Raw genomic sequence first — 16194 nt, 5'->3', positions numbered from 1 at the left:
GGCCCCTGAGCGCACGGAGCACCGAATTTCTCAGCGCGCACCTCGCGGTGACGGTCCCGCCCGCCAGCCTCAGGGCCTGCGCGGGGCGGAGCCCGCGCGGGGGCGGTGCCGGCGAGGGGGCGGGCCCAGCGCGGGCCCCTCCCCCGCGGAACAGGGCGCGGGAGGGCGCGCGCGCCGGGCGCTGGTTAAAGAGGCGCGCGGAGGCGGGCGCGGCGCGCACTGCTGTGGCTCGCGGAGGACGGCCCACGTGTCTCCCCAGAGTCTGGCCTTGAGTTCCCCCAGCTACTTTTACCCCCGCAAGCCAGGGCGCCCTCTTGCCCCCCTCTTTGTGTCCGCCCGCCCCCCCTGCCCGCGGGAGCAAAGCTTCGAACAGTTACCCGCGCTCGGTGGGCCAATTTGACGGAGCAACTTTGTCCGGGGAGCGGCGCCGGGGGGGTGGGGGGAATAGGGCACTGCGCATGCGGAGCTCCAAATTCAAACAGCTGTTTCCAGAGGCTGGAGGGCGCGTGGACGGGGAGCCGCTGGGGCTAGGGGAGGCTTTCTCCAGGAGGCGGCCGCTCAGGAGCCATGGTGGACCGGGGCCCACTGCTCACCTCGGCCATCATCTTCTACCTGGCCATCGGGGCAGCGATCTTCGAGGTGCTCGAGGAGCCGCACTGGAAAGAGGCCAAGAAAAATTACTATACACAGAAACTGCATCTGCTCAAGGAGTTCCCGTGCCTGGGCCAGGAGGGCCTGGACAAGATCTTGGAGGTGAGCCGCGGTCCGTGCCCCTACAGACACTTGAAGCTGGCCAGAGCGTTAGGAGTGCTGAAGGGAACCCCTTCACAGCTTTGGATAACTCACAGTCCCCGTGGGTAGTCCTGGGGATGGCAGGAAAGGATGTCTCGCATGGGTCTGGCTGCTGGGATCTGTCGGTCACCCGTAGACACCGGAGTCATCTACGCGCGGGGACTCTTTGGGAACCCAGTTTGTCCAGAGAGAAGTTGGGGTTGACCCCCGAGTGAACCAGGCCCGGCGGTGGCTCGGTGTGAGTGTGCGGGTACCTCCCTGGTTGGAAGGGGGCCGGAGGGCGGATAAAGGCGTTTATCTTTACTTGGAGACGCTCCCGGAGTTCGGGAGTCGATCCGGGGAGCCGGGTGCCACCCCTTCGCATCTCCACCTCCCAGCTCCAGACCAGTGCCGCGCCCGCCCGTATTTTCTTCGCAAACGTGAGCCCGGCGGAGTTGGTGGAGGGTCCCCCAGCCCCAGCCTGAGCAAAGCCTCCTCCTCCCCCGCACCCGCCGGACTCAGAAAGTGGGTAGGGGGCTCTGTCCTGCCGGAGCACTAGGGATAGGGGCTGATGGCTGAAATTCTGGGGACGCGGTCATGCTTCCGGCAGGGCTTATCTCCTGGAGACAGGTCCCCTCCTCCCCAAGGGCTTGGAGTTAAAGTTTGTGAAAGTAGCAGGTTGAACAAAGGAACAAAACCCTGGGCATCCCTTTTAGGGGGAAGGAGAGGTTGAGCAGAATGGGAGGTGTTGGGGGGGGTAGTTTCTCCTCCATGTTGGCATTGGGAGCCTCTTACCTTCTCCTTCGTGCTCTATGGATGGCTTTGACCTCGCATGGGTAAATTGGGGCTGACCATGGTGGTTGGGACCTTGGGTCTGTTTGGGGACCAGGGCCTTCTGCTCCAGTTTCTCAGAGGCTCTTAGCCTTAACCACCCGCCCTCTTGGCCTGCGTTAATGTCCTCGCTCCAGTGGAAGGACCAGGACCTGGGTATAGAGCTGGTGAGGGCTCTAAATTGTGGGGTGGACTAGGAGTAGATTGTCCAAGGTGTTACATTTCTCTTGGGGCAAAAGATGCCAGAAAGGAGGTTTGATGAGGGACAGCACTTAATCTACGGCAGGCCCCCAACATTTTATGGTTGTCTAGTTGTCTCTCATTTGACTGGTCTCAAGCCCCCCATATGTGAAATGAGAACGAACCTGTCTTCATCTGTCTTCCCGGCCCTGGACTGTTGGAAAGTTGAAAGCTTTGGAACACGGAGGTCTTGCCTTTCCTACCTCCTTTTTTGTCCTGAAATCAATGGACATTCCCACACATGAGCATAGAGGTACTTAGCAGCTGGGCAAGTAAGGACTTGACCTCTCAGAGGCCAGCAAGAGGGGAGGTTGGGCAGGGTTGGGTGTTGGATTTTAGTGGGGAGAGTCTCTGGACCTGTAGCTGTCCCCAGAGGGGGTGCCCAGGAGAGGTGCGGTTTGGTGGGGAGAATGAGCTTCAGAGGGTAATTGGGTGGCTTCACCCCCATAGCAGGAGCTCCTTTGGATGAGTGTCTGCCCTGTGTGTGCGCATTGGGGAGGGGTCACTTTATAATTTCCCTTGAGGAAACAATTCCCCCAGAGAACGAGTTGTTGTTTAGTTTCTTCCAGGCCTTTGTTTAGAGGGGGAAGAGGGCAGGCGTGGGTGATGGAGAATCGAGCTGCCCTCGAAGTGTTTCCCTCTTCGCCACAGCAGGGGAAGGAAGGAAAGAATTCAAGGCTGAATGTGGGAAAATAAACTTCAAAACCCAAGGAGAGGGGAAAGGGGGGCGGGTCTGGGTAAGGCAGCCGGGTGCAGCTGGTAGTCGCTGTGGAAGTTAGACAGCTTTCTTAAGGTGTTGGAACAAACAGAATGCCTCTTGTTTGGAGGTCCTCTTAAACCCGCCAATGGTTGCCCCCCAAAAGTGGGCAGGTAATTTTTAGATCTGGGCATCAGGCCAGTCTGATTTGGAGATGATTATGGACAGCCCTGTTGCTCATCCCTGGTTAGAAAACTCTCAAACCTTCTCCAACTGGGCGAGTCCCCTCCCATCCTAGGAAAAACCCAAGAAACGAAAACTGACTAGGAGAAGCATTTTGCTAGCGTCACTTTTTAGTCTGCAGAAATCTGCCTGGCTCTTTCTGTTCTGTGACTTGAAGCATTGCCTTCAGCCCTAGGAAATCGGATTAAGGAAAAACGAAGATTCAGTCTTTGAAAACTCAAACTTCTTTCCCATCGGGCCCACCGCTGGCAACTGAGGTTCTGTTTTTTCGGGTTCTGAATCACCTTTGTCATCCTAAAGAAGTCCACGCTAGGAATTCCTGGGGTTGGGGTGGGCTCTTGGGAGGGGTTGTTAGAAGGGAGGGGGGGTGCAGTCTGGGCTCGGGTTTTTCTTACCCTGGAAACAAACTTGCTTTCCAACGCATGCAGAGGGAGTTAACGCAACACCCCCCCCCCCCAACCTTTCGTTAGATCTTTGGAAATAGGCCCCAAGTTATCAGGTGCTTCCTCCCTGTTCAAGCTGTGGTTGAACCGAGGTGGAGGACAACTTTCAAACCTCAAACCTCCCCACCCCCACTAGCCTCAGACCACGTGGTCACCCTCCTTCCTGCCTTCAGAACCACCTTGGAACCTTGCTCCCTAGCCTTGCTCCTTCCCCAAGCCTTTGCCTAAATTGCAGTGGTTCCCACAAGGACAGTTAGCATTGACTGAATGCCTTGTGTTTGTCATTGTGGGTGTCACGTGCATTATATGAGAGAGGGCACAGGCTGGTTTTGCCCTCTGGCTGGGCCATTTACCATCAAGCCATTTAACTTTGCCTTTTTCCCCATCTGCAAAAGGAGGGTCTGGTGAGGATTAGGTCAAGTGGATGCATTGGGCAAGATGCGTACAGACGTGACTTGGGAGAGCCGGCGAGTCTCCCCCTGTTGTTAGCATTTATTGAGCCTAGTGGACATTGACCTGGCACGTTACCTGCCTTAGTTCAGGTACTCCTTACAGCAACCTTACGTATTCAGATAAGGAAACTGAAGCTCAGGGAGGTTGGCGTGGCCTTGGTGATGCAGCAGGAGCGCACAGTCTGCCTCCAGAGCCCGCTCCTTGCACACCCTGGCCCTCCTTCTTGGCCATGTGAAGCTGTTGACTTGTTAGTCTGTAAGTGGGCTCGGTGAATTGGTTCAGGTGGACTCTGGCCGGCTGGGGAATTCTATTTTCTATTTCGGCTAGAACAGGCATTGGCACGCGGGCCTCCTGTGTGGGGCCTGGCCAAGCCAGCACCTCCGCTGTAAGCATCGGTCCTCCCCTCCCTTGGCAGCACAAGAAAGCAAAGGGTTGGGGTGAAGGGGAGCAGTGAACCTTCCTCAGCCCTCACCTCCGGTGTGCAGTGATCATAAACAGGAAGGATTTGAGAGCTCACTGTGCGCCAGGGCTTCGAATCAGCACTTTATAGACGTTCTTATTTTAATTTAGTCTTGGTGACCACCCCCTCTTGTAGATAAGGACAGTGATAGAACTTGCCCGGGGTTATGTGGCACAGAGTCAGGTTTCACACTGTGTTGTATTCCCGAGTACATGAGAATTAGTCAGCATCTATTAAGTGCCCACTGTGTGCCAGGCACTAGGCAAGGCTCTGGGAGTGCAAAGATGGATTAAGACACCCTCCAGGCTTAAACTGGCTGCTGGAAAGAAGGATGAATAAACTCACCAGGACAGGGTAGCTCACGAGGGCCCCCAGGACCAGCTTGAGGGGTCAGGGAGGGTTCTCTGGAGGCCATGACCTCAAGTTGGGTCTTGGAATTAGGGGTTGAGAGGGAGAAAAAGGGGGGAGAGTGTCGGTGTTCCTGCTGTGGTTCTTGAGATTCCCGTGTCCCCCAGGGGGTGCGGCAGGGATCGATCCAGGCCACGCCTTCCCCTGGGATGCCCCATCCCTAACTCTGGGTTTTGCTAGACAGCTCACGTAGCTGACCAGTTCCCAGAAGCCTTTTGGATCCTGCTGGCCTCCTCGCCAGCTTCAAACTGCATTCTCCCATTTGGAGGTTTACCATGTGTGCCAGACCCCTCTCCCTTTATTTACTGGAACCTTCCTACTCTATACCTGTTCCCGCCTATACCAGTTAAGCCGATTCCAATTTTAAAGGTCTGACCTCAAGTTATTAACATCAGTCCTTCTCCTAAAATTTGAAAATATAACTAGGGATTATGTGCTAAAATTACATCTGACCAAAATGCTGAGAATGGGGCACATTAATTGAATTTTTTGAGAATTGAGGGTTAACATGAAAACCTCTTTTGTTTCAAGCCTTGTTGGAAATTGTAAAGCACACTGGTCCACTTAACTGCCTCTGTAAGTAAAGGGAACACAATAGATCTTTTGATTATCCAAGATCACAGAGGCCTCCACGTCATTAGTGTGAACTTGTATCCTCACTGTCAGAACTGCAGAAGTGGAAAGTAGAGAAGTCGGGTTTTTGAGAGGAAATGGAAGAGGTCCCCTCCTAATAGCTCGTCTGTTTATGTTCCTTTCAAAGTTGAGGGCAGCCAAAAAAATAATTCTTAAATCGATAAATCTGCCTCAGTTAACAGCTCTAGTTAGAGTGTCAACAGTTAAAGTGAATTTTTATTGAATCGTTTGGGGAGTTTTACTAGAGCCTTAGAATGATTACAGATGGCATGGTATTAGATACTTATCAGAGGGTGGGAATTAGCAAGTGTTGAAAGGTTCTAGTGGAGGTGGGGGGAGTCCTATAGGAGGGGGTGCAAGGGAGGTGAGGGCTGTTGGTTCTAAGTATTTTCCTGGGGTTTTGCCCTACTTATAGTCTGGCGTTTAAAAGAAACAATCCTGCAGTTTTGGATGCTGTGCTTGGCTGGCTCTGACCTCAGGCCAAGGGCTTTCATCTTGAACTTGGCTGTTTGCTGTCAGTTTGGGCTCAGCCTCTGAACTCTATGTGTGGTGGGGGTGGGGGTGGGGAGCAGGGAAGTATAAGCCTTTGGGGAACAGAGGAGCCATACTCCTGAGACAGAATCCCCAAGAGAGTCTGTCTACAAATCGGAGTGCTAGATCTGACCAGTGCTGAAGAACTCCTTGGCCAGAACTGGGTGATAGAGGGAGGCCAAGTGTGCTGGGTACTATAAGAAACCATGGGAAATAGGTTTACCTCCTTCCCGTGTTCCTTTTGGGGAATGAAGCAGGTCGAGGCGAGTGTCCTTGGAGATTCATTGAGAGTTCCCTGGGACTCTTCAGATAGGGCAGAGGAGGCCTGACCTGTCCATCCTCCCCAAGGATAGAGGACATGCTGCCCTCCATGTGTCACTCGCCCCACCAACTGCAGGGCCCCTTGCTCTTGCTGAAAGAGGCCCATCCATGCAGCTTGTCTGATGGTTATGGGCTGGCCTCTGAAGGTGCGCCACGCCACGGTAGCACCCTCATTGTTTGCCTAGACCAGTGCCAGGCACATAGTCAGAGCTCATTAAGTGTTAGCTCCACTGCCGCTATTCCTAGACATCCCTGCTCTGGGACGGCGCTGCCCACGCAAGGCTGGCTCTGCCCACGCGAGGCTGGCTCACGCAGAATCAGGAGGACCTTCCTGAAGCAGAAGAAATGTCAACCAATTTTTTTTTAAATTGTGGTAAAAAGGGGTGTCTGGGTGGCTCAGTCGTTGGGTGTCTGCCTTTGGCCCAGGTCGTGGTCCTGGGGTCCTGAGATCAAGTCCCGCATCAGGCTCCTTGCTCAGCGGGGAGCCTGCTGCTCCCTCTGCCTGCTACTCCCCCTGCTTGCACGCTCTCTCTCTCTCTGTCGAATAGATAAATAAAATCTTCAAAAAATAATAATAATAAATAAATTGTGGTAAAAAACACATAACAGATTTTACCATCTTATCCATTTTTTCCCCATCGTAAGCGCTTTGAAGGGTACAGTTCATTCATGTTAAGTATATTCATGCTGTGGTCAAACAGATGTCCAGAACTTCATCTTGCAAAGCAGATTCTGTCTCCATTAAACAACTCCCCTTTCCCCTTTCCGCCGGTCCCGTAATGAGCAGTCTACGTTCTGTTCTTGTGGGTTTGATGACTTTAAATACCTTTCAAGTGGAATCCTATAGTATTTGTCTCCTCGAGTGAAATGGTGCAACCACTGTGGAAAACAGTGTTGAGGTCCCTCAGGAAATTGAAAGTGGAACCGTGTGATCCGGATTCCCTCTTCTGGGTGTGTATCAACCAGATTTTTAAAGAGCTAAACAAATAAGGGGGGTGGTGGATCTTTCTTGCCCACAGCCCTCAGGGAGGAGTAGAACTGCCTGATGGTCCTGGGCTGCAGCCACAGGGCTGAGAGGTGAGGGTCAGATGATGAAGCTCTCTGGGTTTGGCCAAGGAATTTGAACTGACCAAATTTTTGCAATTTTCGAGTAAGGGAGTGAACAGCATTTCAGAAAGCTCCCTCTTCCTTCACAGGCCTTACAGTTTAAGAGAAGTGGAGTATTGACTCGAAGTTAACAGCATTTCTGTGGGCCCATGGGTGTTCTGATAAGGATGCTTCCTCCCTTCCTCCTTCTGATGTGATGGAGTGTGGGTTTTTCCACCAAAGCCCACAGCTCCCTCCCCCCCTTGCAAAACCCAACTTTTAGTTAGGGCACCTTCTCCTCTTACCATGAGCCCCTTGGGACAATCAGGTCCTGGTCCCTACCAAAGCCACCCCCCCCCCCCCGCATTTGGTGACCTTTCCAGATTATGTCTTAGTTGTCCCTTTATGCAAAAGTGGGGGTGGTATACTCCAGCTCTGTACAGCTGCCTGGGTCCTCTTGGTTTTTGGTGAGGAGTTAATCTGGTCCCTAAATTTCAGAGATCTGGGCAAAGAAGGGGTGGGCTCCCAGAGGGGGCCTCCCTGCTTGCCAGCATTTTTGTGTGTGCTGAAGCCTCAGAAACCAGACAGGGGCCTTAGCCCTCAGGAGCTCAGCCACACTGGGGAGAAAAGCGGTCACAGTAGTGAAATGAGGGGAAATGCGGTCCCGGTGCTGAGTGATGGGTTGCAGATGGTTGAGGCCAGAGAGATGGTCAAGGGTCACAAGGCCTCAGAGGATTCGGTTCCTGTTTCCTGAGGCCTGTAGAACCCCTTGGCCTGCAGAGAATAGGGCTCTGAATGACACAGAACTCCTGCCCTCAGGGAGCCCCCAGTCGGGAGGAAGAAAAGTAAAGGACCTGTCACCAGGTTGACATTGGTAAATGCACCTGGAGGTTCTGAGTGTGAACCATTGAGAGATTAATCTCTACTCTCGAATTTAAAGATGGAGGAATTTAAGGCGGGCTGGGAAGATGAGTGGTGTGGGTAGCAGCCCCTGTGAGCATCCTGCTGAATTCTTACTACAGGCCGGGCATAGGGCTGGTTCTTTAACCGTGTCTCCTTAAAACAGTCTGGTGGGTCAAATGTTCCTGCTATACCCATTTTCTAGGAAAATGGAGGCCAAGGGATTTGCCTGGGTCTACATGGCTAACTGGAGGCTGAGACTCACCCTCCCCTGTTGACTTCAGAGCCAGGAGTGGAGACAGAGCCGGGAGGTTGGCGTACAGGGGTGGGGGTGGGGGGTGTGAGCCGTGAGTCGAGCACTTGCCTAGTCACAGGCTGCGGGAACTGTTGGTGCCTCCTCTTGTGGACCCATGCAGCAGCTCTCTGCAGTAGGTGCTCTTACCATCACTACATCGGCCAAGCCACAGTGCACCATAGACGTTCAGCCCAGAGGCTGTACGTCTAGCAAGTGGAAGAATGAGGATTTGAACCCAGAGTCCATACTCTGGACCTTTCTATTCTATGTGGGGTGGAAAGGTGGAAAAACACAAGGAGCAGAGGCCTGGAGGCAAGAAAGGGCAAGGCTTGCGTGGTGTCTTAAGAGACTTAGGGGTGTGGGACAGCTTTCAGGATCCTTACCTAGCTGCTTGACCTTGAGCAGTCAGCCTCCTCCTGTGCGAGACGGGGTGGTAGTACAGTATCTCCCTCATGTCCGCAAAGTCCACATAAATACAGTCGGCAGAGTGCCTGGCACATGCAGCTGGTGGCGTGCTGCCTGTTTGCTGCTGACCCTGTACCCTGTCTCTCTGGGGGGCCTGTCTCTGATGCCTGCTGCAGGCCCCACCATGGACCGAGCTGATCTGCAGATGGAGATACAAATGATAAAGCCCACCACGTTCCTCCTAGTGGAGTCACCCACCATTTCCCATTTCTTTCAAGTTCACCCACAACCCTCCCCTTAAAAGAATTAACGGCCCACATCTCAACATATGGAAAGTTGGCCCCCTCTTCCTTTCCAGCAGGGCCCTGCTCCCTGCTCTGGGGAAAGGTGGCAAGGCTTTCTCTGCTCAGTCCTGGCAGGTCCCAGGCCCCAATCAAACCTTTTCCATTCTGGAGGATGCCAGGTGCAGATGGCCTCACATGTGTCCTCCCTGGGTGGTGATCACTAGGATCCCGGGTCAGAGTTGTACCCTTGTAGGGCAGGCACCCCCCTTCCCCTCTCAGAGGGCCCTTGGTAGACAGGTCCCTTTGATTGGCTTTGAAATGTACATTCCATTTTTCTGTTTTTCCTCCCCTACATCTAAATATTTGCGTTTCCTGCCGAAATATTTAGGCAGGATTGTGTACTGTGGCTGTTGTCACCTCCCCTGGCCCAGTGTAATCTGGCTGCAGCTGCTTAGCTAGGCTCTTCCTGGGAGGGAGAGACTTCCTTCCCCTCCCCCCATGGGGCTCCAGGAGAAAAGCCCAGCAGGGTGCTTGATGGCCAGGCCAGTACCCTGTGGAGAGCCCCTCCCTTTGTCTGTGTAGACCCGTGCTTGCGCCCGGGGTTGACAGACCTGATCTGAACCACTGCGTAGGAAATAGCTGATTCTAACCTGGTTCCAATTCTGCCTACAGTACTGGTTTGTGCTGTGCGACCCTGGCCAGATTTCCCTTCTCTGGACTCCATTTCTTCGAGTAAATTCATCCATTCACTCAAGAAGGCTTAGAGTGCCTATTAAATTAGGCCCAGCTAGACTGTAGGAGGCCTACCTGGCAAGGACGCCTCTCCCTACCCTCGGCCCTAATCCACAGACAGGTACAGGAAGCCTGTGCCGTTTAGTTGCCCACTGCTATGCTCATAACGTCTGTTGGGCCCCAGGTGCCCAGTGGTGTGCCTGGCTCCAAGGGGGATGCTGGGAGCCCTGTGGACCTTCCATTTCTATGTCCAGCCAGGAGGGGCTGGGCCTCTTCAAGATCAAGGCACTTGCCTAGGTGAATTGAGCCAGGCCCAGATCTCATAGGCTCCGAATTGTGGAGAGGAGGGGGGGGGCAATGCCATTCTCAAAATGTGCTCCCACTTTCCCCTTCAAGCCTCACGAGGTGGGGCCACATTGCCTAGTGGTTAAGGACAGGCTTTTCAATGATGGCGCCTTTGCATGCTGTGCAACCCTGAGTGGGAGCAGTGTTACCCATCTCGGTGGGATGAAGAGTATAGGAGATCATAGGAGAAAGCGTGCGTGGAGGTCACTCACTGTGGCCAGGCTGCCAGCTCTAGGTTAACCTTTAAATTCTGTTTATTGCTGTCTCTTCCTCTTCGAGGAACTTCGAAACAGCTCTCCCTCTCTGGGAGCCCCCTCCCCTGCTTCCACTCCCCATTCCTTACTTTATAAACTTTTCCTAATCTCCTTTCTTCTGGGATTAACAAGGCCAATCTGTGTCCGTGTCGTCCCCCTCCCCCCCCCCCCCCCCCCCCGCCCAAGGGGCCGCGCTCACCATGGTTGCTGCTTTCAAGGAACTGGAGGCAGAGCAAATAGCCATTCAGTCCTTCGTTCAGCAGATATTTACTAAGCACATACTATGCGCCCACACCTATTTGAGACCTGCTGCAAAGAGAACGAGCCCCATCCCTGCCTTTTGGGGAACGCCTTCAGACCATGGACTCCGGAAACCCAAGAGGGCAAGTGGATGCGCTGGGGGAGGGAAGCAACACCCCCTGCCCCTCCCTCATAGAGACGGTTGGAGGCCTTCAGAGCCTGCTGGGGAGGAGCAGGAGCGAGGCCGGGCTGCTCGCCAGGGAGAGGAGCATGTCCTGACCTGACCACTCTGGCTTGGCTGGAGCCTGCATTGGGCTTTTTCTCCCCCAGGGCCCCCTCACAGGGTAGCTGTCCACAGCAGACCAAGGGTGTAAGCCCCAGGGAGTGGAGCAGAAGTGTTGCATGGTGTTGCCTGTAACACCTGGAGGACCCCTGAGAAGCTTGTGGATACCCCGGCTTTGCAGTCTTCCCAGATTCCCACCCTGAGCCTTGCCATGGGTCTCTGCAGACCCGTTCATCTGAGGTGCCTTCCTGTGACCCTTCTGGGCCTGACTGAGGTGTAGCAGTGAAACACCATCCCATTTGCTAGGTAGGAACACCGAGGCCAGGTGAGGAGCTGGGTGGGGACAGGCTGTCTGTGGAACTAAGTTCAGGAGAAAGTGGCTCTGCTTGCCCAGGTCCAGAGCCTTTTTCCACCAAGCCATTTGTTACCCAGCCTCGAATCCCCTTCTAAATGGCCTTTAAATCAAAATCATGACAGTGTTTTGGGGTGCAGAGCACTGATTCTACGAACACTAGCCTGGCCTGCCTGATTTCCTAACCTGCCCAGCACACCCCTTCCTGGGATTTTGAGTGCCAGCTTCCCCGCCCTAACTAGTGAATTTTTCTGGGACAAGAGGCAGGAGTTGAGATGGTGGTAACTGTAGGCTCTGAAAAGAGGATGTTTTTCAGAGCCATCCAGAGCCTGGAGCGGAAAGGATCTGATGCCTCCCACGGAGTTGCCCTATCACAGGACCCCGCGGCCCAAGTGTTTGTGCCCAAGGAGCTGTTGTTGGCTGGTTTCTCCAGAGCACCCCCCTTGGAGGCTGGCAGGGCTGGCTGACGGGGGAGGAGGGTCAGGCTCTGGGCACCTCTCCTGGCAGTGAATCCTAAATTGTGAGGCTGGAGGTAGCTTATTGGTTACCTAACTGGCCTTCCTGTATAGCCCTGGAGCCAAGGCCCAGTCATTAGGAGGTTATGTAACTTTCCCCAGGTTACTGTGCTCACCAGGGGCAGGGAAGTACAGCAAAGGAGTAATTAGAGCTAAGTGGGGCAATTAGGGAAGGCTTCTTGGAAGCAGTGTCCCCAAGAGGTGAGTTGAAAGATGACTGCCACACCTCTTAATAGCTATCCTGGCCAGTGTCACGCAGTCAGGGGTCTTCATAGACTCAGGTCGTGACGCCCAACTCAGAAAACCCTCAGTGGCTTCTCCCTCAGACCAAGCCGACATTCTTACAGTGGCCCCTGGGATTTGGACTCTGCTGCCCACGTGGTCTCAGCCTCTTTCTGGAGCTAATCCCTTGATCCCCATCGGCCCCCATATAGACAGAAGCCCATCTCATGAGGGTGGAGAGGCATTCTAAAATGCTGTAGGCACATCGCAAGTTTTCAGTTCTTAAAAAGAACTCAAGGTGTGTGTCTGCCAATAACGTAAGTCACTCTGGGGAAGTGTGGCTGTGGGGGCAGGACCACAGTCACACCACAGGAGTAATGGTGGCTGGCACTTGGTCAGGGAAAGGGCGCCACAGGCCAGGCGAGGGCCATCGCCACGTCTCATCGACCCCCCAGCAATGGCAAGATAGGTGCTGTGGGGAACCTCATTTTGCAGATAGGGCATCTGAGGCAGAGAGATTAAATGACATAACCAAGGTCACACAGCCAGTAAGTGGCCTGAAACCAGGCTTTCTGAGTCCAGAGCCAGAGCTCTGCAGAGAGGGGCCTCTCATTTAGACTGTGGTGTCCTAAGTTGGCACCAGTCCTACCCATCTTGCTAGTCTACCAGCCACTCCTTGGGGCCCATTGGCTCCTAGCACCCCAAAAGCACTCCATGCCTGCTTGCTTGCCTTTGCTGAGCACTGCGTTCTGCAGCCTTGTGGGTTCTGACACCGCTGTTTTCCTGACCACACTAACCATATATAGGTTTATTTGCCATTTTCAGCGTGAAAGGTTTTAAAGCAGGAAATCTTGGGTCATGTAAGTAGGTGCCATGGTTCAGAGTTGGGGCTGTCAACCCCTTTCCTGCCCTCAGTCCCTTTCCTCCAGCATCCTTACAGACCTAACAGGCCCCGACCCTTCACTGCAGAATTTGTGGGTCAGGGGACCAGCGACCAAGCCTTCAAGAAAGAATCAAGGAGCTGGAGGGGGGACATGTCACTGCTTGTCAGCGGTGGGGTTTCTGAGTCCCCATATTACCTGCTACCTTCTCAGCGGCTAAATCCGTACTTGTAACCTGTGCCCCCATTCGGCTTCCCCAGGAAAAAGCACCAGCAGGACTCTGGTCCTCACCTTGGGAGGGAAGAGTTTCAATCTTGCCATTCTCCTGGAGTAGAAATGCCACCCAGATCCTGCCTACATGGCCAGTGACTGAGATTGGTGATCCTGCAGCATGCTGAGGACCCCAGGGAGGGCCCTTGAATGTTTATCTGGGCCTGGGTGTCCCTTGTGTCTAGTGTAAGTTCCTTGATGCTCCCACGTCCCGGGTGCAGGAGGGCACCTGCTCACAGACCCTCTTGGAGGAGAAAGAACAGCAGCCCCATACCTTCCCCATCTCTGCTGTTCAAATAAAGCTCTTGCCTCCTGGGTTGTGGAAGGCATCCTGACAGTGTTAGCTTTGGAAGGATGCCCTTCCCTTCTCAGTATCCCGGCCCCCTGGAGCAGTGGATGGAAGGGCCGCCTCTCACTGAGGGTAAGTGCTGAGTGGGCTAAGTGGAGCAGGCCGAGGCAGGAGTGTCTTGTCAGCACCCCCCTGGGGAGCAGGAAAAGGGAGGGTGTCCTGGTTATCAGCTTTTCAACACCCCATTTCTCCCATCCCCCAGACACTAGCCGCAGCCCAGAGATCTACTTAGGAGCGGCCCAGTGAGCTGGGGACTAGAAGGCAGAGCTGGGTCCTGGGCCTTGCTCAGCTGACTTACTGTGCAGTTAGACCAGGTCACTACCCCTCTCTGAACCCAGGACTTGCTCACTAAGGCCAATTAGATACTTACTGAGCACCTGCTATATGCCCAGTGCTGGTTTAAGGATTGCAGAAATTAGGGGAAGACTTAGACCTTATCCCTGCCTTTGAGGTTGGGGTGGGGCCATGCAGTCTATATTGAGGATTATTAAGCAGCAGTGTGGCACGTTGTGGGGGCCTCAGGTGCCGCAAGGTAGAGAAGTTGCTGCAGGCTGCAGCTGTCAGGGAGGCTCCCCATCCTTCTCAGGGCACCACCTCCCCACCCTGGGGTGTCAGAGCACGTTGCCGGGGGGTTCTGCCTTGTCTGCACTCCTCCCCTGTTCTGCAAGGCCCTCGACCTGTGCCCCATTGGATTGCAAACCTAGCACTGGGTGACGGGTAATTATTAATGCACACCCTGAACCGTGAGGCTGTATTTCTCTCATTTGGCTTGTCTTCCACCAACCCCCGAATCCCAGAGGCGGGACCCTCACAGCCCTCCTTTGCCTTCCAGTTAGGCCCACCTTCAATCTGGAAAACTGTCCCTTGCCCTGCCAGTGGGGGTCTTGCCTGGCCAGATTCTGCGTCCACCCAGCAGGTGCCGTGAGACTACCCACACCCCTGCTGTGTGCACTGCCCTCCTGGGACAGGTCAATAGGTTGCCCGGCGAAGTGTCAGCATCTCCCTGGGTATGGAGCAGCGTCTAGACCCAAGGCCAGGCTCCACGGTGCTGGGGCAAGGCAACATCAGAGACACGGGGGGCACTTTTGGGTCCTGCTCTAGAAGGTTCCCCTCTGCACCAAGCCTGCTGAGGCTTGAGTTCACAGAGCTCTGTTTTGGCATTCCCTGTCTTCTTGGAGTCTTCCAGGGCTGAGAGCTGCAGGTGGTCAAACCCCTGGCTCCCCTGCCTGCTCTGTGCTGGGATCACCATGTACGGGTCTTAAAAAAATCTCCCCTCTCTGACGCTGGTCTTGTGTCTGTGGACACAGGCCTCCACACTTCTCCCCTGCTGCTCTGCACACACAGTGTGGTCGTTCCTTCTCGCCAGGCTTGGGCTGTGTGGCCTGTGGATGGGAGCCCCTCAGACAGACTGGCACAGGGATGCCTGGCGCAGGGGCCCGCAGGGCGGGAATGGTCTCCCAGTGCTTCAGTTGGTGTTCCCAAAGTGGGACTGAGCTGTAAGCCAGACTTCAAGTTCATCAAAAACGAGACCGGGGATGAGGACGGTCGGGACGCCCAAGTTAGCGTGTGGTTCTGTTTGCGTTGAGTCACAGAAACTCGACGCAAAAACAGAAGGCAGTTAGTGCTGACTGGGAGGGAGGATGATTGCTGCCTTTGTCTTCCTCTGACTCCCCGGTTTTCTGAAATGCTGTTGAATTGCCTTTAAAACAAAGAAACTGAGTTTGTATCATTAGCCACTTCTAGGCTCGCTATTTTTGACGTCTGAGGAACACCAAGCACAAAAGCAAATGGTTTTAACAGAACACACTCTGAGACCTGGTATCAGTTCTGTGATTGCTTAACAGCATCTTGTTGTTATTTTTAAATTTAGCTGCCAAAGTGGTGACTTTGAACACTTGGAGGGAAAGGGTCTCAAAGACTGGGGGCACCAGGTGGGCCTTTGGTCTGCAGACCAAGCTGTTGGAGACTGGACTCACAGGAGTTGGCTGTCTCCAAGAAGAAACCACCACGTGTGGTTTCCCGAGAGAAGCCTGGCAGAGCCGGGGGGGCCCCAGCGGCTGGACCCAGTGCCGGGGTCTGTGTCCCCTACAAAGGGCAGTGTCTTCCGGAGGCCCATGGACCAGTGCTTTATTGTATCGAGCTCTGGCAAGCCCCACAGGGCCACAGGGAGACCTTGCCCTGCCTTTCCAATGAACAAAAAGCACAAGCCAGCAAAATTTGGGTCAGCATGCACGTAATTCAGAATCAGGAGCGTGCTGCAGACTACAGCCTGAGGCTTGGGGTGAACCTGAGGGTCCAGGGGAAGGCACAGCCTGCCTAGGAGAGAATTTGGGTAGGATCAGTATAGAAATCACCACCCACATGCTGCTAGTTAATTTTATTTTAGCGTGCTATTACTAAATATCGTGGCTGTTTAATTTTAAATTAAAATTTAGTTCCTCGGTCACCCTGGCCACATTTCAAAGGCTCGGTAGCCACATGGGACTGCTCAGATATAGAACATTCCATCAGCACAGAGAGTTCTCTTGGACAGCACTGGCGTGTTGATAGGAATCTGTGGAGGTTTCTAATGGCACACTGGCTTCTCTCAGTGTCTGGTCAAATTCCATTCCTGCTCTGGGGTGGGAGAGGGGAGAGCTGGCCTGACCTGGCCGCCTCGGAGCCGCATGGACTGTGATGTGCCCAGAACCTGCAGGGGGTGGGTTCCCTGTCGCACCCACCGGAAGCTTGCGAGCTCTTTGGAGGTGAGC

General features: G+C 54.1%; 1 protein-coding gene across 2 annotated transcripts in view; it reads left to right on the top strand.

Moving 5' to 3' along the window:
• The first annotated feature begins 208 nt into the window (after positions 1 to 208).
• Positions 209 to 16194, top strand: part of KCNK5 (potassium two pore domain channel subfamily K member 5) — a 38021-nt gene continuing 22035 nt past the window's right edge. Inside the window, exon 1 of one of the 2 annotated variants that reach the window (XM_045786305.2) lies at positions 209 to 753. In XM_045786305.2, coding sequence (XP_045642261.2) covers positions 568 to 753 — 186 coding nt within the window. In that variant the 5' untranslated portion in view covers positions 209 to 567. The other variant, XM_045786306.2, reaches the window with a different exon arrangement.

This window comes from Ursus americanus, chromosome 32 (genome assembly GCF_024610735.1).
Source record: "Ursus americanus isolate L20-20 chromosome 32, mUrsAme1.1.p, whole genome shotgun sequence".
Taxonomy (NCBI): Eukaryota; Metazoa; Chordata; class Mammalia; order Carnivora; family Ursidae; genus Ursus; species Ursus americanus.
This window is presented reverse-complemented; position numbering and strand designations above follow the sequence as displayed.